At 40.8% G+C, this 27896-nt stretch overlaps 1 protein-coding gene and 1 long non-coding RNA gene across 2 annotated transcripts; one reads left to right on the plus strand and one right to left on the minus strand.

Annotated features, from left to right (window-relative positions):
* Positions 1–44: 44 nt before the first annotated feature.
* On the plus strand, positions 45–17718 carry LOC138404843 (uncharacterized). The gene is made up of 3 exons (XR_011238606.1): positions 45–253; positions 5254–5367; positions 17652–17718. It is a non-coding gene; the product is annotated as an uncharacterized lncRNA (long non-coding RNA).
* Positions 12997–27803, minus strand: wscd1b (WSC domain containing 1b). The gene is made up of 9 exons (XM_069510051.1): positions 27562–27803; positions 25674–26325; positions 20058–20172; positions 18786–18970; positions 16698–16819; positions 15974–16130; positions 15360–15524; positions 15067–15267; positions 12997–14090 (listed from the first exon to the last, which is right to left on the minus strand). Exons 2-9 carry the CDS (start codon positions 26062–26064, stop codon positions 13738–13740), a joined length of 1689 nt encoding a protein of 562 aa, XP_069366152.1. The 5' UTR covers positions 26065–26325; positions 27562–27803; the 3' UTR covers positions 12997–13737.
* Positions 27804–27896: the final 93 nt, after the last annotated feature.

The raw sequence follows: 27896 nt of genomic DNA on the forward strand, positions 1-27896 counted from the left end.
GTGTTATTGAGGATTTCTCTGCCCTGATTGCGTGTTGTTGCCAGAAGAGGGCGATGGAGAGCATCAATCACCTCTGACTGGTCCTGCGCGCCACACTGCCCCTGCTGGACAGACTGAACACCGCAGCGACGCACCATCAGGAGTTATGGAGGTTAGCATGCTAACGTCAGCAGCAGCAGAGGGTTCTTCACACCGCTGCGCTCTGAGCGGGTCAACAGTTCGATGCCGAACTCGCAGCATGTCTGTCAGACCGGTGAGTAGCTAGCTGCTGATGCTAACGCGGGGCTGACGTCATGTGGACCCTCGTTTGTAAAAAAACAAACAAAAAAAATGGATGCGCGTCTATTCGTCTTTTTACGGTAAATGTGCGAAGAAAAAGTTCAATGTCACGTGTGAACAACGTTTGACAAAGTTCGTAAAAACGATTTCGTATTAAACACAAGACATTAACACTTTTAATCAAATGAAATATTATATACTTGGTTTATGAAAGAAAATGAAACAGGAGATTAAGCTCTCAGAACTGTGTGAAGTTTTCCTGAGCAGGTAATTATCTATTTAATCAGAATCTGTTTCAACTCCTCAAGACTTTTCACCTCACTCTGGTGACCCCCACTGTTTCACAAGATTTTACTGTGGACTTTTTGAGAAAGTGAAAGAAATCTGCTCAATTTTCTTTTTAGCTTGCTCCTAAAAATACTTCATGGTGACCCCCACTGTCTGCACGTCAAGTTTAAAGAGATTTTACTGTAAAAATTGTGAGAAAATTGCAGGGAAAGTTGGTGACTTCTTCATTATGGCATTCATAACTTTCCCCTATTAAATATATATATTTTTTAAATCCTAAAGAGGTGATAGGTCATTTTTACCTCATGCTTGTTCACGATGGTGCCCACAGTTTACAAGTTTAAAGAGATTTTACCGTAGAAATAGAGAGAAAATGGGAAAATCAAATTTCATTCATCATCAGTGATTATAATTTAGTGTAGTCACTGTCTAAACTTTCATACCATGACTGATTCCTACTTTTATGGTTTGCTGTTAGAACAGACAGCATTTCTCTCAAACTGTGGGTGTTAAGTATAGAACATGATGTTTATTTTGGCCCTTTGGGAGTAACCTGCATACAGGCATTCATTATCGTCCAACTGAGTATTTTTGTACTTTTTTTCCTTGTCCAACAAATCTATACACATAGCGTGACATTCCCTTTCTCCGCACTTAACTGCGTGTCGGTCCCCATGGTGACCAATGCATATTTTGAAATTGTTACTACTACCTTGCTATTTATTTAAGCTCTTAAGTATTAGATTTTAAAAAACTTTAACTTTACATAAGCATGAAAAGGAGAAATTCTATTCTCAAAGTAAATTAGTTAAACAATCTATTAAATAGGAGCAAGTTATGAATGCCATCTTAAAAATTAAGCCGACGTAACCTTTAATTCTCCCAAAACCTCCTAAGGATTGAAAAAAAAATTAATAGGACAAAGTTATAAATGCTACAATGAAAATTGAGCTTACCTTTAATTTTCTCGAAATGTCTTCAGTAAAATCTGTTGAAACTTCACATGCAGACAGTGGGGGTCACCATGAACAAACATGAAGTGAAAATTCTTTGTCACCTCTTAAGGATTTAAAATAATTGAATAGATAATTACCTGCTGAGGCAAACTATGATCACTTGCAGAATATGGGCATTGAAGAACAGAGGAAGATGCTGGCGTTGGAGAAGGAGATGTGTTGTTGCAGGCAGTAGTTTGCACCAATGACAGCCAAGTGGGGTCAACTACACAAATGTTGTTGTATTACTATGGACAAGCTAAGTGGACGTATCTGTGGTGAACCTTCTCACAGGCGAATAAAACATTTGCATCCTGTAGCGAGCAAAATTGCTGCTTGGTTTCACCTGGAGTTCAACTTTGATGAACTTTGACCTGCGATATTCACTTTGCATACATGTGTGGGTGACAGTGCCCTCAGACAGCCGGGGCTTGTTATGTCACAAACCTAAGAGACCAATCCTGTCAACTGCTGGGTGGGTCTCAGTCGCTGGAAAAGGCTCCTTAATTGCAGTTGGCGCTGTGAGAATGAGGAGACAGGGAGCAGGGGAAACGAGCATATTCAGTGATCCCAGTCACTTAATGAGGAAGGAAGGTGTAGAGTCACATTTAAACCATTTTAAGGTCATGAGAGAAATCTTTTGAATTTGTTATTTTGTGGACTAAAGAATTTTAGAGAATAATAATATGCTGCCGGAGTGAAACTTTAAGTTATGTAATCTGTATGCGATCTCATAGGGGTTTTAAACATGATAGTCCAGTGGGTTGTTGGCAACGCAAACAAAATACTGATCATATTTATTGTTTTGTGGTGGAGGCAGAAATGGCAGATAACTGAAAACCAGCTCAAATAAAAGTAAAACTGTCGGTGTGGTTATGAACCACTTGAGGTGACAGTGCTTTCTAATGATGATGTGTGAGTCACTGAGGATTGTCAGCCCTGCTCCTACTTAAATAATCAGTTAACACTGCAGTGCTGACACATTGTCTGCATTGTCACCCATTTAAATGATCATACACCAAACCTCATGTTAACATGTGGCCTTACAGAAAATACGCAGCACACCACTGTATTACATGTGTCAGAGTGAGTTAACAAACATGGTGGGATTGTAACCGGCTGTGGGCTGAAGTGGGCGACCACAGAGCTGCGTTTTCAAGTTTAGAAGAAGATCAAACTCCACAGGCTGCCATGCTGTCAGTACAAATTACTGACACTGCTCTTACCCACAGAGATGTTCCAGTCAGTACCAGCAGTGCACCCTGTTGTGTCTTAACAGCCTGCAGTGTTTTTGTCTGTCCCTGCAGCTTTGCTTTATGCAAAATAAAACGCCCATGTTTAGTCTGATGGATACTCTCATGAAGATGGAGCCCATTAACTTTGTGGTCCATCACTGATTCATTTCTCCAAGAGCAGCCAGTACCAGGACTGGATAGGAATCAACTCGCAATCAACACAGCCCCAGTGAGAATAATGTGTCATCAGTATTCAGCGAATGCAGTTTGACAAAGAGCTGTTCAAAGTTGGATCAATCAACCACTCCAAGGAAATGACACTGGCAACATCTGGAGTATGTTTGTACTTGAACTGACTGAACAGCCTCTTTCCTGTAACATGTGTCAGCTACTAATCACATGGCTCCATAGAGAGACCACAGTGTCCTCATATACAATTAGATTTATTGCCACCACATCTCTAAATCAAGCTCATTAGCTGCGTGATGGTTGACTTGAGTGGGTTTTGGTTATCTCCCAGCATTTCCTCTAGTGTTTAAGTGTTTACATCTCTTAACACATACTGAGCAGATCAGATAGTCGCAAAATTTGGTTTAAGAATTGATGTTTACTACACAATAAATTCCACTGACTTTGCCGATCCCCCATCATGAGGTTGACTTTAGTGGTTTTGAGTGACATGTCTCAACAGCTATAGATTGGCTTGAAATGGCAATGTACACATTCATGCTCCCCACTGGATGAATCATGAATCATGAACCTTGAACATTTCATTCATGCAAGATCACAATTTAGGTTTACCACTAAATATTGAGACATTAAGATAAATAGATAAAGATAGATTTATTGGAATGGTTTACAGAATTCCATTAGTTGCTTTCAACTTTACAGTTAATTCTCAGAGTAACCAGTCACACTAATGACTCTCCCATTAACTTCAGCTGTCAGAGCTAAATAAATGTTAGCATGCTAACATAATATTATGAATAAATACAACTTCTATAGCACTGATTTTAACAAGGTTGCAGTGCTTTGCAACATACATGGGAATAAAACAACTCAGAGCAGACATTAAAAGACTCCCCTGTGAAAGATGTTTTAAGAAATAATTTAAAAAGAGGTGTAATTAAGTTTTATCTCCTCAGACAAGGAATCAGAGCCTCAGGGCCCTGATGGTAAAAGTTTTGGGGATCTCAGATTGTGGCTTGAAGCAGATTGTGGCCATGTGACATAACTGGAAGATGGACTATGATGAGCTTTAAAAGTTATTAAAATTATCTTAAGCCGATGAAAATTGGAGAGATTAAATTCAACATGCTAAACTTGAATATTAAAATACAGGAAACGTTATAGCTGCTTAATATTAGCTTGTTAGCATTGTCACCAAGAGCATATTAACATGTGGATTTATTTACTGAATCGCTGTAGAACCTTCCAGAGGTGCGAGATGATTGTTGTTGAACTAAAATATTCCCCCACAGCTTGACAAGGTGATGACACTCTGCATCTTACAAGTGTTGATAGTTTGTCCAATCGTATATCTTTTCATAGACCACCACCTCAGCAACCGAGGTGCCACGTGCCAAGTCTGATGAATCTGAGCAATAAATCATTGTCATCATTATGAAAGTGAATAATTACTCTTTTACTTTTTTGGCTAACAAGTGAAATATTATCCACAGGGTCTGTGTGGCGCAGTAATTTGTTTAGAACCTTTCAGTAAACCCTCCAGGAGAGAAATCACTTTTAACAACCTTTAAAAGTCAGACTGTGGGAACGTGGGGATGAATGATGTCCGTTAATGATAAATTATGAAATCATCTGAGGTGACACCTGTCAGTTTTTATTTTATGCAATATTTTCCCATTCGTGCTGAGTGTGTAGCTGCACTTTATCCACACAGGGGTTCTTAACCTTTCACTCATGCTGAGGGCTGAAGGGAATCCAGAGGAAAAGGCCATGGGATTTTCATTTGAGTGGGGGGTCTGATATCCAGCCCACAGGAAGAAGAGTCTACAGCTCAGCGTCCACCCAGATATGTTATAGTAAAGTGTTATATTAACAGTCCAGCAGGGAGATAATACTTGAAGCTACAACACCAAGGATCTAGTCAGCCTCTGATGGTTTTATGATTTTTTTCTTTTTTGTGCTTTATCCCCCCTGTGGCACCTTCTGATTTAGTTTCACAGCATAAAAGACACAATAAAAAGAAAGGTTGGATAGCTGGGGCGGAGTGGCACCAAACAACACAGCATCATTTCTCAACAGCCGCTGGCTCTGTTTGTCCTTAAGCCTGGGCTTTGCTGCTGCCATCATATATTTTACAACAAGGCTCATAAAATCTGAAAAACGATCAGCCAATATAGAAACTCTAACACATCCACATCACTTCTGTGTGATATACATTTGTTTTCATTTTCATAAATAAATAATGTGTGAACTGCATGTGTCCACAGCAGGAGCAGACGGAAAATGCATCAGCTCGGACTGATGAGAGGAGAGGAAGGGAAATCATGTTCAGAGAGAACCGGAGGACGTGGCTCCAGTGTGCTGCCTTCACCAGACTACAGGTAATTGCAATACTTCACCTCTTTCAGAGTTTTTTTATTCCAAACAGATACTGATAATAATTAATACATCTTAAATCAGCTAAGAGACACACATGGTAGGTATCAGTGTATTGTTTGGTTTGAGTTCACACCATGCTACATGACCTGATACCCTTTAAAGCTTCTAAACTTTGCTTTATGAATCCATAAACTCTTATAAAAAGTCAGACCTTAGAAAGTTTGTATTGAGAAGCTGAAAGTTCATTTTAGGGAAGATTCTTATTGACTGCAGTGACTTCAGTGTTGTAAAAATAAGGACTACTACTAGTTATTCTTCCTTCAATACCCTCACTCCAGCTCTCCAACATAAATTGTGTTTCAACACAGCGTAGCATGAAGACATATTTTATTTTTATTTGCTCTTGTACCCATACTGATAGCATTATAAGACGCTGTTGGGATATGTTTCATAAAAGTAAAAATGTCAAACAGGGAAATACAGACCAGTTCGGTATGGATTGACCTCTCCTCTCGTGCCACCATCATGGATGATTTCTGATATTGATTTTGCAACCATCAAGTTCAGCTTCAGTTAATATCGTCTTGTTAGCATTATCATTGTGAGCATGTTAGTATGCTCATGGTAGCATTTAACTCAAAACACATATCGCATACTGCACATTTTATACATTCTTTATAGAAAACAGAAGAACATCAGAGTAGCATGTTTTTATGTTGTAGCAGTAGTAATGGAATTTATGGTGTCCTGTTCCGTTCTCTTTCTGCTTACTTAAGGGTGAGCAACTGCAGGATGCTGCCATAAAGTTGATTAACTCCTTCTAAGTGCAAAACAATCATTAAATCATTGTTATAGCAGCAGACCTTATCAGTGCTCAGGACATCAATGCTTAGGACATCTGGTTTTCATCTTCTTCCCACCAGATAACATCAAGAGCATAAAAACCTCTCACAGAGAGAGAGACTTTGTCAGTCTCTGGCAGACTCTTGGTGACTCTGTCTCTGTATTGACCCCTTTGCAAAGGTTTGAAGATTCTTATAATAAAATATACAAAGACAGGTCTGTTGTGCGATCTTTATTTTCAGATTTTCACAACATGACCTTTGCATATAGAGTGTGTGTCAGCTCTCTGTGCTGGCCACTTCCAAGGAAGGCTTTAGGAATTGGAACAATTTTCATACATAGTCCCCTCCTTTCAAGAGACATGAAGTAATTGGACAAATAAATATAATCACAAATAAAATGTTCATCTTTAATACTTTGTTGAGAAACCTTTGCAGGCGATGACTGCCTGAAGTCTGGAACCCATGGACATCCCCAAACTCTGGGTGTCCTCCTTTGTGATGCTTTGCCAGGCCTTGACTGCAGCTGCCTTCAGTTGTAGTTTGTTTGCAGGTCTTTCTGCCTTAAGTTTTGTCTTAAGCAAGTGCAATACATGCTCGATCAGATTGAGATCAGGTGATTGACTCGGTCATTGTAGAAACTTCCACTTCTTTGCCTTGAAAAACTCCTGGGTTGCTTTCGCAGTATGTTTTGGGTCATTGTCCATCTGCACTGTGAAGCACATAGGGCCAAATTATAAAAAAAATGTGTCGCTGTCCAAATATATATAGGAACTAACTGTTTATACCCCAAATCACAACATAACTTATCTCAGACACAGAGAGAGCATGAGGAAACAAAAAAAACACATTGCAAGTTCCACATGAAAACATGTAACAATAATAAAATGAATAGCAGTAGGTGTTAAGGCAGGCAAACAATTATAATCTGCAGCTCTGGAGGCAGAAATATTGAAGTAACATGAGAGAGATGAGTGAGAAACAACTACAGGAGAGAGAAAATGCAGAGTTATGAATGAGATGTGAATGAGAACACATGGTGAGGAGCAGAGAGGGACACTATGCATCATGGGAAGTCCCCCAGCAGTCTCTGCATACACCAGCATAACTAGGGGATGTTTCAGGCAAGCCTGAGCCAGCCCTAACTATAAGCTTTATCAAAGAGGAAAGATTTAAGTCTACCCGTCAATGTGGAGACAGTGTCTGACTCCTGAACTCAAACTGGAAGAAGGTTTCACACTTCACAGTAGTTGAAGGTTCTACTCAAGATTCAAGAAACCTCAAGGAAACCAGCCTTTTCAGAGCACCTTGCTCTAATGCAGTAATAGGGTGCTATGAGCTCTTTATGATACGATGGTGCCTGACCATTACGGGCTTTGTTAGTGATGAGGAGGAGAATTTCAATTTTATTTTACAGGGAGCTAATGCAGAGAACATAATACGGGAGAAATATGATCTGTTTTACTAGTTCCTGTCAGACTCACCCTGCTGCATTTTGGATCGACTGGAGAGTCTGTAGAGACTTGTTGGAGCAGTGCTATAACAAATGCACGTGCTAGTTTTCCTGCATCTTTTTCGATGGGATGGGAATGATTTTTTCATGTAGATGAAGCAAGGCTGACCTGTAGTTTTTATGTTAGAACTACAAATCCTGATCAAAGATAAGTTTTCTTACAATAGCGCTGGAGGCCGGAGCAGTGTCATCTATTGTATTTATATCGTTAGATAATGTGTTTCTGAGGTTGTTTGGGGCCACAACAATAACTCTACTTTCATACTGTGATTTATTCTGTGTGGTGAGAAGGATTCACTGGAGCTGTGCAGTCTCTATGAGAGCAAACAGTGCTGGTCAATCAACTGAGGGGCTACAGCATTGTCACATTAAAGCCAAGAGTCGACCGGGAGGCCTGTATTGATTATGCTAGTTCTAATTTGTCTTGATGATAAGGAGTAAAGTCATGTTTTAATGAGTTCACAAAAAGAATAATTACAGTCTTTCTTTTTGTTGATCTCATTGGTTTCATTTATTTAATCAAATGCTGGTCAAGACACGCAGCAACCTTTTCTTTTATCTCCTTTTTCTGTGTTTGATTGTTTTTTTTTCTAATTAAACTAGAATAAATTAAATTAAAAGTTTGATTGAGAATTTCACCTTCACTTCCACATAATGACGATTCAATCTGATGGCTCTATGTGTGGGGAGAATTAAAATGCTCGCAAGGCTGGACTGAACACAGGAACAAGTATTGCTTGTTTCATGATTATTTAAACAGCATCATAAATTCCTGTTGCTCAGTCAGAACAGACAGGTGAAGTGAATGAATTTTCGTAAAACCCCATTAAAATGAAAGATGACGGTGTTAATTTTGGGCGCCACTGTCCTCCTAATCACATGTGAGGGACAGGCTGACGAATGTTTTACATACAATGTTTATAAAACCATAAAGCCTGCAAGCTGCAGTTCAGTCTGGGCTCTGAAACACACACACACTCATCAGGCCTATATTGATGTTTACTGAAGTATTTCAAATCACAGTATCATTGTGTTTCTCTTGAGTTAGAGGAAAAGACAGACAAGGAAAACAACTGGCAAAGTGGAAATCAAAAGTAGATTAATACAGTTTAACTGTATTGTAGTTTTGAGACCTGAAATATATATTTTTTTCAAATAAACAGTTCCACCCTACAGTAAAATCGTACATTCTGTAAAAATATTTCAAAAGAGCACTGGTTGTTAAAAAAAACATCCTCAGTGTGTGGGTGCTTTTTAAGTGTTTGGCTTGATTGGCGCTGTCGCATAGAACCCACAGTTTGAGAAAAAAACACTTTAATACATTTTTAAGAAGATTATTTCTTGTAATAACAAGAATCCTTAGGTCCAAGTTCGTGAGGTGAAAATCATGCAGTGTATTTATCTCATTTTGGGACCTTCTTTTACATGCATATTTAATATTAAAGTCACATCGCCTAGCATCCTCTTTACCTTCCCTTTAATATAAGACTAAAGCCTTATTGGTATTGACACAGTGTGTCCCTTGAGATTGCTCATGAGCTGTCAGGACTGGCTCATCTCGCTGTCTGTGCTGCACAGGGAACAAGCTCGATTTCTGTTAATGTGTAGACTCTCCCTGCGCCTGAACATCATCCACAGCCTGGCAACATCCTTCATTTCTCTGTCTTCCACTGGAACTTTACTCTTGTGTATCAATATATTCTTTTTCTGAGCAAATTTAATCGTTTTCATATTTGCAAATCCGTGGAATAAAAAGCCAGTAAAACATCACATGCTGTGGAAGCAGATGGTGTCTTAATACATCCCAGACTAGCTGTCAGTCGATTCACTGTTTATGAGAGACACCTGACTGTGAGGCCTTATGGCACCGCTTCACCAGTTAAGCCTAGTCTCAAACTCACAGCCCTCTGGGAATAACACAACTTTTTAAAAACACCTTGAGCTCATGTGCCTGTCAACCAGCCTACACTGCACACTGACATTCTTTGGCTGATATATATTCCGTAAAGACACAAATGTTCTCCTTCTCCTCTGCACCAACTCAGATAGTCCAATACTTTACCCTGCATTCATTGGCTCTGTAGTCTTTGGCCACTTTGGCCGAACTCTAATAACACTGCCATATTATTCTATAAATTTAAAATGATTGACTTATCAGCCAACAGTTTCCTATTTAAAAATCCAGCCGATACAAAGCAACATTAACATTTATTTGGGGTGGAGTTTCTGTCAGTCTGGAAAATATTACATTTATTTAGCAATGTTTTGGTCTCCACCAACACTTGAGAGAAATATCCATGACTTAAAGGTTTAGTGTGTAGGATTTAGTGACATCTAGTGGTGAAGTTGCATTTTGCAGCTGAATACCCCTTCCAAACATGAGAGAGAACCTGTGGTAGCCTTCAGTCGTTATAAAAACTCAAAAGGCTTTAGTTTGTCCAGTCGGGGCTACTGTAAAAAAACAGGTGGCCTCCGTAGAGAGGACCCCCTCCTGATGTAAAAATAAAACATTTAAATATAAAGGGGCCATTCTAGAGTAAAGAAAATGTTACCCTATCTTAAAACAATTCTTACAATTTAGGTGATCACACACCAGGGAAAACATCACTAGGATTATTTTATATAAAATATCTGCCAATAGATCCCTTTCACCTAAATCTTACACACTGGACCTTTATGTAATGCATTAGAAATAAGTTTATGTTCAACAGAATTATTTTGTATTCACTAAATTAAATGAATTAGTTTCATAATGTTCTTTTTTCTTTTTGAAAACAATTTTGTTTGTTTGTAAAACTTTGTCTTCCATTAGCTGCCGGGCAGGTAGCGCACACTGCATTAATCTGAGCTTATGTGAAATTAGCTGCAAAAAGAAAAGACTGAACCAAAACAATAAAGTTGTTTAGGACAGATGATGAAAACAGTTTGCATGCTCGATAGTGTGCTCTGGAGAACGGAGGAACTACACACAGGTGATTATTTTTTTGATCACATGACTCAGTCATTAGATCAATTTAAACATATTGTAATTGGCTGATAATGCTTGATGTCAAATCACATGTGACAACATTATTGTGCACTTTGCAGCTTTTACTTTAGTCTTTTACCAAATGTTTTAACACTTTAAAGAGAATGTTTGTAGCCAGTTTTGGAATATTTTTTTTCTTGCCATTCTAGCAGAAAAATAGTTAAACACCAAATTCCAGTCCTTTACTCGTCAGAAGCAAGTGTCCCTCTGTGGAAAGAATCACCAATGTTTACCAAATTTGTTGCCTCTGTCTCTGTTTACTCTTTTCTTTTCTTCCACTGACGTTGCCATGCTAACATTAGAGTCACATCTATAAATTGATGTTGGATTTTCCACCACACTACATTACACTGTAATGTTGTGGTTAAAATCAATTAGCTTTTTTAAAGAAGGGCATTAAATCAAATGTAGTTTAATTAAACAAGCTGTTTTTTGTGTTTCCTGTAATTAAACAGCTTAACACTGACGATAAAATCTTTTATTTGTAGTGTCATCACAGTTCTTTAGATCAAGTAGCTAAAAAAAGCTAATTAAAACCACAAAGTATACATAGTTTTATTTGAAATTCTGGTAAAGTGTATGGGATGAATGTGATGGGTTTTTGAGGCTGTACTGGTGCTGCTGTATGAGCACTATTAAAGAATTTCAGTGAGATGGTTCTCCTGCATGATACAGCTTCTGGAACTAAGATGCACATATCCGTGTTACCCTGTTAGCAACACTGTACCCACCCTCTTGTTCAACCTTAATTCTTATTTAAACACTTGCTTTGCCTTTTGCAAAACCATCTCCATGATTTTCATTCACTCCATTTTTCATTTTCCCAGCATTCATGTGATAGCAGTCAGTATTTCCCTCCAGGCCCTTTGGACAGATATAGAAGGGCTACAGCACAGACCTGCATGCATTCGATACATGCGTTATGAAAACCTAGCTCACAGCAGGGTTAAGAACCAGTTCATCAGTCCAGGGATTGACGCTGCCTCTCAGGATGGAATGTTGTTGTGACATTCAATGTTGACATTTGTTACTGCAGAAGGACTTTACCCTTGTGGCTTGTAGCTGGAATCAGAGTTTTATTCTCTCTCTGTGTCAGTGGGTTGACAGAATATAATGAAAATCTGCTCAGTCCAATACAACAGTCCTGGAGTCAGTCGTACTTTTGCGAAATGATAAAGTTCAGTTTTTCATTGATTTAGCCTCTCTGCAGTTTTTTATATTAAAGCACCTATGATATTGTTATTGAATAACATTTTTTTGTGCTCTTGACATTGTGTGTTTCTTCTTATAGTGACAGATTACTATCGACAAAGGTCATGTTAGCCCTGTTCATTCTTTTGTTAGTTCGTTCATTAGTTGGTTTAGAAACAAGATTACGGAACAACAAATGAACGGATTCCCACAAAACTTGATGAAAGGATGTGGTATGTGTTAGGGAAAAACCCATTCAGTCTTGGTGTGTTCGGGATTTCCCCAAGGAATTATTCATGGATCATGATGAAAGAAATCTAGGCACATGCCCTACTGAGCATTCTAGTTGCTGATTTAACAGTATCATTCACTTATCAGTTATAAAGTCTGGCCTCAACATTATGGATTTCAAGAAATTTGCAATTTTGTCAATTTTGCAGAGGTTCTCAATTCTTATTTTGGCCAAGGACCCGCCTAGAACGTAGAAAATACTCAGAGGACCCCTTCAAAATGATTTGACACAGCCAGTGACACAGCAACTTTTGTAATGAACAAGACAAAGGTCTAAGAAAGATAATGGACATGTATTAAAAATATTCTAAACATGTCAACACACAATACCAATATATTATGATTTTAATGGATCTGTAAAATCTGTAAAACGTTTATGGATTCCCTGGTGTGCTGTGGACCTTTGGGAGACCACAGACCCCCATTTGAGAACCACCGCTATTAAGTACAATTAATTCAAGTAGGTTGAGGTGTGCTTGCCTTGGTCTAAAAAAAAAGATCAAGCTTGTGTTACTGCAGAGTCTAAAATTCAAACATTAGGGGGCACTGTTTTTGCTGTCATGAGAGTTTTAGGCTCAGGGGTTGTCATGCGTACATGTGTTACTTTTTTTGTTTTGTTTGTGGTTACAGCATGAAGGCTGGACACTAACACCATCTTTTCCATTGGACGTGTTGTGACCACTGAACACACAAAGCTACTGAGACAGTCATGTGCCTCACGTTGGTCCATTTAAGTGAAAAAACATCTGAACTAATGCAAACTCGCTTCTTTCATTTCAACCCAAATGCATTTATTAAAATAAAATGCTCATAAATGAAACAGCTGGGTGTAAAATACAGTTTAAAGCAGCTTCACTGTAATCAACACATTTCTTCTTCATGTACAGTCATGTACGAGTCGTATGGAGAGTCCATTCAGTCACATCGTTCGGCTTTAAGGCTTTTATCCACCATGATGGAGCAACCAGTGGAAACCCCCCTTAAACACTGTACAATCCGAGTAATGCTCCTGTGTCTATCATCTGTGTTAGTATGACAGATCATTTTATTAACACGGTCGTATACTAGAAACATGATATATATTTACTAAAGTGAAATTGTAAAGAGTCACAGAAAACCCCTCTTTAACTGAAATGAGTCTGCCCTGGATTTACACACATTCATATTTGTGCAGTCGAGCACTTTGCAGGATAATCCCGACGCTGCAGTCCAACAAATCTTGACAAATCCTCTCTAAGTATTTGTCATATTTGCGGCTCGCAGAGAGGCGGGCCCCGGCCCTGAGGCGTTCATCATTCTTCACCGGCGGATCTCGCTATGAATTGTCATGTTTTCTGCAGTGACCTCAGCGGTGTTTCCATGACTCTCCAGCCATTCATAGTGCGTCTGGCTTATCAAACAGTCAGGTGGTCCACTTCTATAAGCCAGCGTGTGTCTGTTCCCCACACAGCACTCCATGAAGAACTACCCTGCTGGACCAGGCATCTGTGACCTTTTCAGATCATCATCATCTGGGGAGGTATTCCTGTGGAAGTCCGCTAAAGTTCCTGCTCTGCAGTGCCTCGTCAACGGTGTGGATGAAGGAGTCAATCATCTGTTTCATGTCGGGGTTGAATGGGTCAAAGGAGGGCCTCTGCGCCACAGAGCGTTTAAAATGGCCGTCCTGGTTGCTCTGGGCACAAAGCAGCCTCTCCTCAGTCATAGTGACATTTAGAAAACCCGTGATGAGACGGAGCTGAGGGAGAAGATCTCTCTGCAGCTCCTCGTAATGCACCACCAGCAGGCGGTGTCCAAACTTCAGCCAGCTCAGTGCATGGGATGCCCACCAGGGGGCATAGCTGGAGACAAATTCTGGCCATTCTGCAGGTGAAAGTGAGCACAGTGGAGGATTATTCACATTCAACCGAGGATGATTTGTGGATATGATTGACTACAGAACTATTAACTGATGAACAGGGTAACATGGTTCATTTTTATATGCAGTATGTATGACATTTATTCAAAAAAATTAAAATGTAATATTTAATGTAATTGTTAAATCTGTTTTTCACATCACAGAAATGTAATTGAGGTGCAGATATGATGCCAGGTCTGAAGGGATCAGTTTAAAAGGGTGAATTCAATTAAACTATTCTGCAACATAAATAATCAACATCATAATAACAACACCGCCTCCAAGTCAAGATGATATATCTCAAACATTTCAATCATTTTCTTTGGATCATCTACACAACACTGTCCATTCTTTATACTGCTTCTTTATTTGCTGTTGATTGTTTGCATGCTACAGCACCTGGGCACCCCAGTGGTTTTTATATGGACCAGAAATCCAAACAAAACCGCTACTTTATCTGTTACTGTGACACTCCTATAGTACCAGGTATATATATAACTTTTTTTTCAGTGCCATGTGCATCACACCTACAATCCCCGTCATCTTCGCTATATATTTTGTTGGATGCAGAAATGTCAATTTACAAACACGACACTGATATAGGGGGGTGTGATTCTGAAGCACTAATGGATTTTCTTGACATCACATGATGTATTATTCCTCTGTTAAAGCTGCAGATTGTTGTACTTTAATGACTTATATGTACTGCATGTTAGTGTAGTATAAAAGCTGTGATACAGCTCGGGCACTGCAGTCTTCTCTGTATATATATGAGAACCAAACAGCTTTGTGATCCACTCACAGTCACAATCACAGAATGCCCTGAGGTCTAATGTTGCTGTAACATCAGCAGCAGGACATTATGCAGCAATAAGCACAGAATCCTCCAGCAGAGCCGTAAAGCACTCGGTTGTTATGTCTGTGAGGACTGGACTGTATTACCTTTACTTTTCCACTGTGTGTCTGTAGCATGTCCTAAATGTCCGGCGCACTTGCGATTGAATTCAGCCATGAGGGAGCGGTAAGGGTTTCGAATCAGCAGGATGGAAGAGTCGAACATTTCTATCTCTTTCTGACCGCTCTCATGGGTCTTCACGCAGATGCTGCGGCCACTCTTCCAGTAATCCTTCTCTCCTTTGAAACCTGGTACCAACAAATGAATGTCAGCTGAAGGGCAAAATTTCACTTCAACACTTAATTAAAGATAGTTGTGGTGACCCCACCCCCCTACCCACCTCTGTTGTATAGCGTGCCGTCGAAATAGAAGCTGCCAGTGTAGTAGCCGGTCACAAGCTCGATGAGGTGCCGTACCCAGGTGTTGCCTGCACCAGGAAAACTGGAGAGAGCCACGAGGGAGCTGGATCTCTGAGGCAGAAACATCCTCTCTTTGCACCTGGAGTCTGCAGCCACAGAGCTTTTGTTGTCAGTGTCAGTTATAGAGCAGCAGACGAGCATAATGATTCATTTTCAGGACAAACGTAACACGGAACAAGGGAAATGGTTCCGAGGATGAGAGTTTAGATTTATTGCCTGATCTGAGAAGAATACAGCAAGTGGTCTTTCTTAGAAAAAGACAATATTCACAAGCTGTTTCATGGAATAGAATTGTTACGGTTGTTTTTACAGGCCATTTTACAGGAGGCAATACAGGCTGGAACTTTAACTGCTGTGTGTGATCCGTAAAAATGACTGGCAAAGCAGAACGGGATGGGATTAAAACACAGGCACGCTCTGGTAATTATTACATTATCAATTCTCCCTGTAAAACTAGTCACAATGAGGCCTCACATGATTGGAGTTTTAAACAGATGATTGACACAGGGCTGCATGTGTATAGCAAGTATCTCACCTAGCACCGGAGTGTGATACACCTGGTAGTGGTCATGCTCGGTGGATGCTGAGGGTGTGGAGTTGCTGGTGTGGTTCACAGCAGCGTTGAGACTGAACAGAGGAGACGTCCATGTACAGAAACAGTGCGGTTTCTTGAACACAGCCAGCGGCAGCTCCTGCAAACAAAAAGCACAGACAGGCTCCATGTTTTCAAATGACTCATCATATTTACTTTTCTCTCCGAATTCTTCCTTTCTACCCAGGGCTGATGTGTACGCTCACTTCAACGGCAAATTCTTGGTTCTTCATTTTTTATTTAGAATTTTGTGTCCCAGCTACAGAAGGTCAGAATGTTCAATGTCAAAGCACAAGGACACACACTGCAGTAAAGATTTGAGAATTGTTAATGCATAATCACTCACACATGCAGACACACACACACAGACACACTCCACACAGTGAGAATTAATCACGTGCGGTCGCCACCAGAAGATGTGCAGAATTTCTACCAGCAGTTTCAGTTTTCAGAGGAGATGCAGCTGTATTCAGTCAGATCTCAGCGCAGGATCCAGACTACTTCTAATTAGAGGCACATTAAACCTTAAATATTCAGCAAAATTCAAGGAGCTCTGCGCGCCCACATGTGATCTCCTGGGAGAGGAGAACCACTGCAGAGAGCTACAGAGCAGTGTAGTGCAATACATTGATCACCAGGTCTGTAATTTCAGAGAAGCCATTCAAACCTTATCAGTGCAGGTCTCGATGCAGGACTGTGTTGTCAGGTTGGGCTGAAGGGAGTAGACGGGGAAGGTGGCGACGGTGCTCTTCGGAAACTTGAAGCAGCCGCGGAAGTGAACATTTCTGACTGAAGAGAGAAAAATACATGAGGAAATGGTAGCATGCTAGTGGCAGGATTACTAATTAATCTTTAGCCTTCATCTACATTGGCCGGATTTAGGAAGGATGTTTAATTACCTGTAGATGATAGCAAGTGAAAACTATAATCTGGTTTCAGGGTTAAATTTAAATCAGCAACTATTCCAAAATTTATGCCTGAAATATATTCCTGTACGTGACTCAGTTTTGGCATATGATACATTCAAAATTCAGCTGCAAACCCCCAGAGATGCAGAACCATTCAATCATGAATATTAAAACTGTATATGAAGTCCTTCTATAACTGATCAGACCTTGCAACAACAAGAAGGGACTGTAGATTAGAAATCTTTATGGATGATCAGTGTTGTTGAATTTGCCAATAACTAAAAAATAACAAGTAATACAAATGGCTAATAATTTAAACATATGCAACCAAAATAATTTCAGATATAATATCCAGTATCTTAAATCATAGTTTGTCACGATCTGTGCGATCGTGTCTACATCTTTGTGCAAAAAGAACAAGCAGACGTTGCCTTTTCTCTGACTCACACTGAAAATACTCAACAGTCTTCACTAAAATATGTTTCCACAAATATCATAAATCAGGTTGAAGGCTGCTCAGCAGGATTTCATGCAAAAATCCACCTGTTTATTCAACCTAAATTATGAAGTGGGACAACAGCAAAGCAGACTCCCATCACTTAGTTGGAGACTCGACTCATATTATTGTACATTATGAATATTTTTGCCAAGAAAGCAGGTTATCAAGTGAACCACAAAAAAAGGACGCTCTTTTTCTCTCTCCCTCTCTTCAGGCCAAGTGTGTTGATAAATGAGTGTCCTCATCTTCACGTCAGCACGTTTATAAAAAAAAAAAAAGAGGTAACATTTACACTAACTACGTTTTCATATAAAATGTTCAAAGCCCTGTTAAATGTGCCATTGTACTGCTGACGCCAGCTCACCATCGTCTTTTCTCTCCTGCAAGAGTTTTCCTGATGCACGGCTGTCAGATATGACGACTGTCAGCAGTGATGGAAAGATTTGATCCTGCAAACAGGTCGAAGAACTGCTGACGCATCTCAAGCTCAAAACAGACTGAGGTGAGCAAAGGAAGTCATATTAGACTGTTTGGCTCATGGCTGCTGAAAGTCTTTTTCTTTACAAATATCATACTTCATTTTTATTAATTCTTTGGTTTTACTTTGTTTTTTAACTGCAAAACTACATATTTGGGAATACTGCCTTAGGGAGACACACATTTGCCGATTTCAGACATGAACTCAGGATAAGGTGCATGTGCACAATTGAGTCCGGACTTTCTCCGCAGTTTACCTTTCACCTATGAACAAAGCAGCAGAAGATTCTCCAGAGCTTGAGGGGTTGAGCAGCATGCCAAGGGAGGACGTTATCACTAAAAGCTCTCTTGACATCTTTGTCAATGTCTTGTATGGCAGGGCCTTTTCATCCTCAGCTATTTGTATCTCATGTTAGAAATGTCATCAATGCGCCCAATCGCTCATGATGAGTCTCTTGAGGATCTCTTACTGTTTTCTCACATCGGCTCATTCAGACATTCTAGTTTTACTAAGAAACTCTAGAGAAAGTCTGCAGCCTCTCACTTGGACATTTGCGTTCTCACATATAGCCCCTCCTGAGAGTGTAATCCAGAGCTCAGTGCATGTCTGAAAATGGCTAATGTCATACCATAAAAACAAAGAACAATAACGTATAAATCAATAAAAACAACCATAAATACTCTGATAGAACATAACATAAAAGGTATATATGTGTGATTATGTAGAAATAAACTACAATTTCACCTTGTATCATTTTATCATTTTTTGAAGTACAATAATTCACTCGTCTGTGAAGTCAACCACACTGCAGCTTGTGCACAGAAGAGACAGCAAACAGTCCTCCTCCTTCCCCGAGGGAAGTTGACTCACATTTTCTGTGACCCGGCAGCTGCTCCTCCACCTTGTAAATGGAGAGTCGACCGACACCGCCACAGGGAGAACCTCGCTCACCCCGACAGACCAGACTACAGTCCTCTTCAGGAGCCCGTAGGCTAGTGATCCGGTTCCCGCAGTGGCATTCAGCTCCGTACTCCAGACCTGCAAACTGGTACCCACTGATCACACACACACACACACACACACACACAAATAGACATTGTCTTTGCCTTAGCCACGGGCAGATCATAACCTCAAGCTCTCGCCCACAGGCTAAAACATCCCACAGGACATTAGTTAACATTTCAAACTTATCAATTAACTCAAACTTCCCAGCATCAAATGTGTATGGTCCGTCCCCTGTGATATTTGTCAGTGCTCTTCCTTCTGCACTCATCTGACCATGTAATGCTTTTTTTCTGGCTGAACTGCAACACCTCTGATCTGTACTTTACATATCAAAGCTGTTGTGACTCATCCCTCTTCCCCTCTCTCTCGCTCTCTCTTCCCCTACCTCTTTGGAAAAAGACTGAGACCTCATCAAAATTGACCTTTTCATATATGTCCTTTGAAGCTTCCTCATAAATTGCCTTGACTTTTTACTTTTTTTCTCATCGCGGTAATTGGCCCGCTCAGGTAACGAGCATGACTGCTTTCCATATGAATGGGTGGGGGTGGGGGGGGGGGGGGGGGCAGACGGGGGGAGAAATGCTCAGTGGGCTTGAGATGTGAGCACCAACACTCAGTCTGACTGCCTCCATCTGTCCTCTGCTGTTCTGCTTCACTGAGGCTACACTGCTTTCTTTGCTGCTGAGATATAAAAAGGAATAATTCAAGCGGGTCATTCCACAAGTTTTTTTTTTTTAACATCCACCTTCCTCCCCATATCTTGCAGGTTCGGAGAGTTGCTGCAAACTTAGCTCACACTGACCCAATCAGAGTTTATTGCAACGCAGCCACAGAGCAGCACATATCTAACCACTGATTTATTCAACAACTGCTGTAGTCAGCTCATTAAGCTTTCTGACACACACCCACCTCCCTCCTTCCTTCTCCTGCAACAGATCAGGCCTTCTGTCCTGGCCTGCTCCTCACTCTTCCCCTCTCTCTTTCCCTCCCCTCATCTTTTACTGTCATCCAGCCACCTGGCTCTCCGCTGACTCCAAACACAGGAGGCATTCATGGAGGAGACTGAGATCCAAAGCATTTACTCAAACAGCAGGCCTTCTGTGGTCCCTTCACAGGGGCACGCCGCAAACGCATTACCTTTCCGAGCAGGTGTCCTGACACAGAGAACTGGTCATTTTGCGCAGGTCATAAAGCATGGTCCCTCCCAGGGCTCGATCACTGGCATTGTGCAGAAAGCAACCGATGTAGGTCCCTGCATGTGTCAAAAAGAAACAAAATAAGTTTTAAAAATGTCCTTTTAAGACTTAAGCAAATGCCCACACAAAATGTATGTAGTCGATAAAAAAGCATGCAAAGCAAAAATACTAAACCATCTTTATTTACTGCTTTGGAAATGTGAGGGATTGCTCCACTTCTTTTATATCACTGTAAATGTTTAATCAGTCTTGATCATTACAGATTCATTGATAATCCAAATGGTAGTAGTAGTAGCATACACACTATTAATATTAGACCAGATATAAAGATGTTTTTCATTCTTTAAGATAGATTCTTTTAATCTTCACAAAAATTTAAATAATCTAGAAAATAGGATAAATCCCCATAATTCTAATCATTTTTTTTCTAAATATTCTAAATCTTAAAGGTACAGTGTGTAGAATTTAGTGATATCTACTGTTGACGTTGCATGTTGCAGCTGAAAACCCCTCACCTCAACTTCTCCTTCCAAACATGAAAAAGAACCTGTGGTAGCTTCAGTTGTCATAAAAACTCAAAAGATGTTTAGTTTGTCCAGTCTGGGCTAAAGTAAAAAACATGGCGGCCTCCGTAGAGAGGACCCCCTCGATGTAAATATAAAGTATTTAAATATAAAGGGCCTTTTCTGGGGTAAAGAAAACTACACTTCATACAAATTAGATGAAATGAACTAGTGAAAACATTATGAGGATTATTCTACATTACATTTCTGCCAATAGATCCCTTTCTCCTAAATCTTACACACTGGACCTTTAAATCAAGATCGCATGCATGTGCTTGACAACAATACAATTTGCTCTAAGAGACGCATATGAATGTTGACACACTCTACCTCAACTACGTTTGGACATAAACCAGCCTTCCTCTGCCTCCAGCCTGGCACTGGTACTGTCGTCTAACTGTGCCAGAGCAGCCTTCGCATCACTACTTACTCGCTGTAATTATACACACCAGCATGTATTGTGAGCCATAATTTATAACATGACCAAGCCTAATTTATCATTCAGTATAGATTTTTCTAATTCCCACATTACTGCGAACTTATTTGCTCGCTGCGGAATAAAAAAATCATCTCCATGTTATGCATAATAGGCTACGACAGACTATTGTGATGTGCTGACAAGATTAAGACTCCGTATAAAACGTCACCTAAATTCAGTGTTTGATGTTACCCATGTCTTTGCCACACTGCCACATCAAAGCTATATCAGATGACACATTAAAGTCTCTTTATAAATACCTTTATAAATATCTATGTGGAGGAGAGCGTATGCATTTCCTTTGTGTACTGGCTTCATTTACATCTCGCCCCTTGGGTCTGAGACTGGAATATTTTTAGGCTATATGCTGGATATTTCTTTACTGGAAGTCACTCTTTCTGTGAATGGCATATATGCAGATAATTCACCAGTGCTGGTTTAGGTTTATTTCATTTGTATTCATGGACGTTTTAAAGGTTTCAAGGACACTGAGGATTCAGTGTCTTTCTGTTTACTGAGAGCATAAAAAGACTTGATGCCAGCCGGTCAAAGACAGGATTTAAAGAGTGTTAGAGGAGATGCATGTCAGTAGGGCTGGAGAGATGTGGCAGCAAGGTTCACAGACAAGATGGAAGCAAGCAATGGTCTGTGAAATCTCTGGCAGGCCAAGCACTACCATATCGAATTCATGATTCAATCAGTCTGCTTTGTCTTCCGAACACAAGCAGCCGCTGCCTGAAAGCTCCAAGAGGCCAGGTCTGCCACATCTGAGGAAAGAAGCATCTCAAGAGAGATCACCTCCAGGCCCTGTACCCCCTCCACGGAGCAGGGCAGGTCATTGCTTTAATCAGAGTAAAGGAGAAGCCCCAGGCAGACGCAGCTGAGTGTTAATGGAGGGACGACCACACTTAGGTCTGACACTGTGTAGCTTTCTTAGACACTAAGACAGATAGCTGTGCTGGAGCTGATTCTTCCGCACAGGAGAGGATGGAGGAGGCTAATGACTGACGGAGTATAAGGAGATGTGCTACTGCGAGGGCTAAGGCTTGCATTGTGTTTGTCCATTAAAACAGGCTGAAGAAGGTTCACAGTCTCGATATGAAATGTTGAAATGGTAAATGGTCTGTATTTGTATAGAGCTTTCTTATAGTTTTCACACAGTGCATCTATGTGCAGCACTTTCTCGATGAGAGCGCCATAGGAGACTCAAACATGCTGACCGAAACAACAACCTGGTTATGGGAAGACCCGCTCTACCCCCTGAGCCGCAGTCGCCCCTAAATGCTCAATGACCACAAATAACAACGAAACCACTTGCGCTTCCTGATTACTTCAAACTAATCAGGTGAATCAAACTTAATCCAAAGTATTGGGACATATCAACACAGAGAGTGTGACTCTCACTGTGCAACCACTGCAATATTTCTTACTTCTGATCCCTCTGAGTCTCAGGGCATGTAATACATTGATATGTACTTTATACATCAAGAAGTTTGCGACTCACCCCTGCAAGGTACAAATATTCCAGCAGCAGACACAAAATATTATACTAGTATTATACATCTCCCCCCTTTATTATAAAATGTTTGAATAGGTAGGCAGTCTCCTGAATCTCTGAATATCTGAGACTGGAAAACACATGTGCAAACTTTTGTTCCCAGCGGTGTGATGTTGCTGTGTCAGTGAATAAAGATTGAGTAAAGAAAATATAAGAAATAAAGATTTGAAACCATAGACGTACAAATACTGTATTACCAACACAGAGAGGGGAGGAGACTTATTAAAGGTGCAGGAGTTAAATCTCTCATATTGTGCAATGATCTTTAGGTGTTAAGTTTGCATCAGTCAATATATTTTCAGTGATGGCAAAACAAAGATAGGTTTAAGCTACTTGCTGTAGATTATCCAAAACTTTATTTTTGTCCGAGTTTATTTTTGCACTGTAGAATACAGGACATTTTACGTTTTGAAAATGTTGTTGTAACATATGTATCTGCTTTAAAAATCTGGTATCTGTTGGAGTTAGATCAGAGACTTTGGCTGTGAGATTTCAATAACATCATTGTGCTGGATTAATGAGAGCTGTTTAGTGACTGCAACATCACGATAGTCCCAATTTACCACTTTAGCATTTCTACTTAACTCACTTTGTAAAGAAACATTTCCCTCTCTTTTATTCTGCTGAGTAAGAAGTGCATCTTAATCCATTTTAGACAGACTGAAATGGGATGTGACATTGGTGTCACATTGAAACTACGGCTGCAGCTTAAGATGGTTGTATTAAATTCATTCCGTTAGATGCTCCTGTCAAATTAGTCTTGTACTCATTTAGTCAATTGCTTATCAACTAAATAAGATGAAGTCTTCAGATTGCATCTTTGATTTGACCTGTCAAAAAAACAAAAGGTCATTGAATTTACAATTACAGAAACAAACTGAAATGATTAAGTGTCTTTTATCAATAAATGACTGAAAAGATTGGTTTGACATTCTTCTCTTACCAGAGACGATTGATGTGACTCTCATATCACTATACGCTCATATCTTAAATAAGCTCCAGCTCCAGACAGTTAGCTTAGCTGAGAAACTAGAAACACAAGCAAGCGTATACAGTTTTGTCCAAAGGTGAAAATCCATGTATAAGCATCTAAAGACCTAAGACCTTTTTTGTTCGTTTGACTTGAGGTCTTCTGCGGTTGCCTGGCAACCTCATGGTGATGACGAGGCTCCTACTCGTGGGTTGAATTTAACACACAAGATATTTTAGATATGGATTTTTAGGCTAGCAGCTCTAACCTGCTCTACGCCTTATATACTAAGCTGAGCTAGCTTACTGCTTGCTGAAGCTTGATATTTACTGGACTAATGTGACAGTGGATCATCCAACCCACAGCGAGAAAGCAATTCTGTGTGTTTTGAGTACGTTGCATTTCTCTAAAGCTTTAATTGATTATCAGAATAGTACATTTTCTATCAAACGATCAACAAAACAAATGTTAATGTGTGATATCATAAATTGGAGTCCAGTGTTTTTTCTCTGCAACAGACCTGGCTAATTTAATTCTGTGTCCTAGGTAATACTTTTCAACAGGAACCTTTGCCAGATGGCTGTTACTGAAACTGATCTCATTCCTGCCTCCTAACATTTTTCATCTTTATTGCCCTGCTTACTGACTGAGTGGTTATGTAGTGTCTGTTTAAAAAAAGGATTAAGAGCCCTTATAGGATGCTTTTCAAGAATGAGCTGGAGGAACAAATGTTCCGCTGAAAGTAATTCCACTGTATTCATCATTTCAACAAAATGGCTATGGCAATGACAGGCACCGTTAAACAATAAAGTACATCTCTAGAGATATCTTTCTGTATAGCGGTGAAGGCTCTTTGACAGAGAGTACAAGTAAGGAATAGTATGATTTTTATCTTCATAATCACTAATTTATTTTCTAGAACCTACTTTAGTGTTTGCCTGCCCCCTCCCCCTTTGGTGTCGAGAGGATCAGTGAGCTCTCTCCCACATCTACAAGATCTGAGGCACCCACACGTAAAATGTCATATAAATGTATAATGAAGCTCTTCTAAATGTTCTAAGGTCATGCTCATCTATTCGTAAATGTAGAATGTCTGATGTGACTGCGCCGTGAAAGCAGAGAGTGCGTTACCTAGCCCCAGGGCCATCTGAGCTAAAAAAGTAAATCACAGAATAGAAAATAAACTTGTATATTTGCTTCTTCATATATTATTCACTAGGAAAACCACAGTCTCAGTCAACACATCTTCGCCAGGATATTTCAGTCCCACATATCCTCCTCCACTGCTTCTCTTCAGATGGCAAAGATAGTGTTAGAGCTGAGATCTTTTTCATTGACTCTGCAGTGATATCTGCTCCTGTTTAATGGCAGGAGAGGTGCACAACCTTGGCTACAGATACACACAGGCAGTTAATTATCGGCAAAACCACATTAGCTTTCGTGAGGAGACCACAGAACCACAAGCCTCTCAGGTAACATATCTGGGGGCAGACATTCTGGAGGATCATGAGTTGTGGAAAAGCAGAATAAGTAGCTGATCAAAATTTTACGACCTCAAGAAAATAAATTTGGACTTTATTTATTTTTGTGCAGTTTGTGGTGAGCAATAGTAATTTTGTATTCACATAATGCTAGTCAGCTCGTTGAACATATTGCAGTGCCCATAGTTAACTATCACTGCCATACTGTTAACACCTAACTTGTGCACTAATTAATGTAATTAGGCCATGCTGCACTCAGTAGTCACATGTGAATATTAACACTGGTGGCTTTGCTTTCTTTGCCTTCTGGCTAGTTAGCTATAAGGGAAGCTATAGAAGCTACACCTCTGATTTAATTTACCATAGAGACCTGGACTGAATATAAAACAATGTTCACTCAGTGTGGAGACAAATCTAACTCTTAACACTGATTATTCATATTTTGAGTTTTTTTAAATTAAATATATACAGTATCTCAAGAACAGTGAGAGTTGTATAGTTATTTACCCTTGTGCCTGCTGCTCCTGTGCAGAGAGACTCTCTGCTCTGGACTCTCTGGCAGCAGACTGTGAAACCAGCGGCGATGCAAGTGTTGGACCCCAAGGCTGCGGGAAGCAGGCCAGTGTCGCCCTGCCTTGGCTCCCCCTCCAGAGACAGACTGAACGGCGGCCCATCTGGAGCGGGCCCTCACGGCCAGGCCCGCTGTCCTGAGGGCGGTGGGAGGCGCTGCGAGGGACAGCATGGGCGGCAGGCTGGCGAGGTTTGGCTGGGCAACTCTGATGCTGGAGCGCTGCAGGAGCAGGATGCTGCCTGCCATCAGATAGGCAATGCCCAGGCAGAGCAGCAGCATCTGAGCCCGCTTCAACAGGCAGTGCAGCTTGTAGAGAGGTGCCACCATTCCCACGCCGTTTGACTGTCTCTCACCTCAGCGAAAGGCCAGTTCATGGATTGGGAGCAAGAAGATGGATGTGTAGCCTACCTAGAACTTCATGATTTTTAGAAAGTCCATCAGCATCTGACAGTGGTATAGACGGTGTGTCTTGTTCCTTCATTGCCACAATGACCAATAGCAGCAGAGGAACAGTGAATGTTTTACAACAGAGAGGGATGTAATATCCAGGCTCTGGTCACTGTCTCCAGGGTGATCCGTTAGGAAAAGCTGAAGCACAAAATCAGAGAAAGACACAAGGAGTTTAATTGAAGCACAGGATTATTTATCTGTATGGTAGCACAATCAAAGGGAAGGGTTTACTCTATGTGAGGATGCACAGCTGATGTTGACATATGGGGTTGTGCTTCTATCTTGCAGCAGTGGATTCCTACTGCTTCACTGCTTTCATTGGTGCCATTTGTTTTCTAATTCGAAATCCTGCTTGAAGTTGTGTTCGGCTATGTTTTGTCAGCATGTTGCGACTGCTCTCCTATCACAGTAATCCATTTTATTAGAATTAAGAAACAACATTAACCTTTACTAAGAAGGACTTTTAGAAACGGTTTCTCTTTCAGTGCAGAGATTTCATTAAGGCCTAATTCTGTCAGATTATATTTAATTTAACGCTGTATCTCCCAGCTTCACATTTTAAATCTCAGTTATCACTGGAATGACATGATGTGATAAAAAATTGTCTGGAGAGAGCATTAGGGCCGCTTATGAGATGGGGATTATCAGAGCAGACTCATCTGTGGAGAGATGGATAACTGGTGGGTGAAAAACATGCAAAGATTTCGGGATAATCAGGGTGTCAAGCATCCTGGTGATGTCAGGGCGATATGCTGATGGACTGACTGAAGATTTGGGCAATGAGGTGCAGCCCTGACCTGCAGATGTCTGTGTCCGTGCCTTTCTGACACGATGGTCTCATGTAAGCCCCCTTCTCTTTAATACAGCTGGTTGCATTTACAGCCAACACAACTTCCCATGCAAGCTGGTCTGTCTGTACACCCCTCAATAGATGCCACCTTTTTCACATCCAGCGATATCCACTAATGTCTCGGTGGCCGTCATACGCCGTCATGCCCTTCAGCTCTATACTTTCATTAGGCCTGTCTTGTTAACACCCCCCTTCCCCAAATAAACAAATCAAATAAAAAGTAGGGGTGCGGTGGTGCTCCCGAGGATTGAAGCAACAGTTTGTCCAATGAACAGCCTCTGATCAAGTCCGAGTGGCCAAGTTATGCTCAACTCCGGATCTTTACGCACGAAATAACTGTGTCCCTGAAATATCCAGCACGCCGCCAGATTTGGCTCGGTGGGAAGAAGGAGATCGAAGCATTAATGAATAAACAGCGGGAGTAAACACGCGTCACCTATTTAAGGAGACGAGGTCTTCCATCTTAAAAAACGCTTCTCACTGTGCCTCCACCATTTACAGTAAAGAGGAGGTGCGAGCCTTACCTTGAGCCGCGGTGCGCGTCCGACGGCATCCCGGTGTCGAGCATCCGCATCTCAGTCTGTGGCCGCTGTGGTCGCCGTTTTCCCCGGTTATTGTCCGGCAAACGTCCCCCCGGCGCTCCAGCATTTCCCAGAGCTGGTGTTATATAAGCTCTCTCTCTCTCCCTCTCCCCCCTCTCTCTCTCTCGCAGCCAGTGCCGTCACTCTGAAAGGCTGGCAGGGCGATATAAAGCCCAGGCGGTGTGTGTGTGTGTTGATGAGAGAGTGGAGGAGGTGGGGGGGAGAGGAGGAGGGGTCGTCAGTCTCATTTGCATTGGTGATCTAAACGCGTCACAGCT

The sequence above is a fragment of the Paralichthys olivaceus genome, chromosome 15 (assembly GCF_024713975.1).
Source record: "Paralichthys olivaceus isolate ysfri-2021 chromosome 15, ASM2471397v2, whole genome shotgun sequence".
NCBI lineage: Eukaryota > Metazoa > Chordata > Actinopteri > Pleuronectiformes > Paralichthyidae > Paralichthys > Paralichthys olivaceus.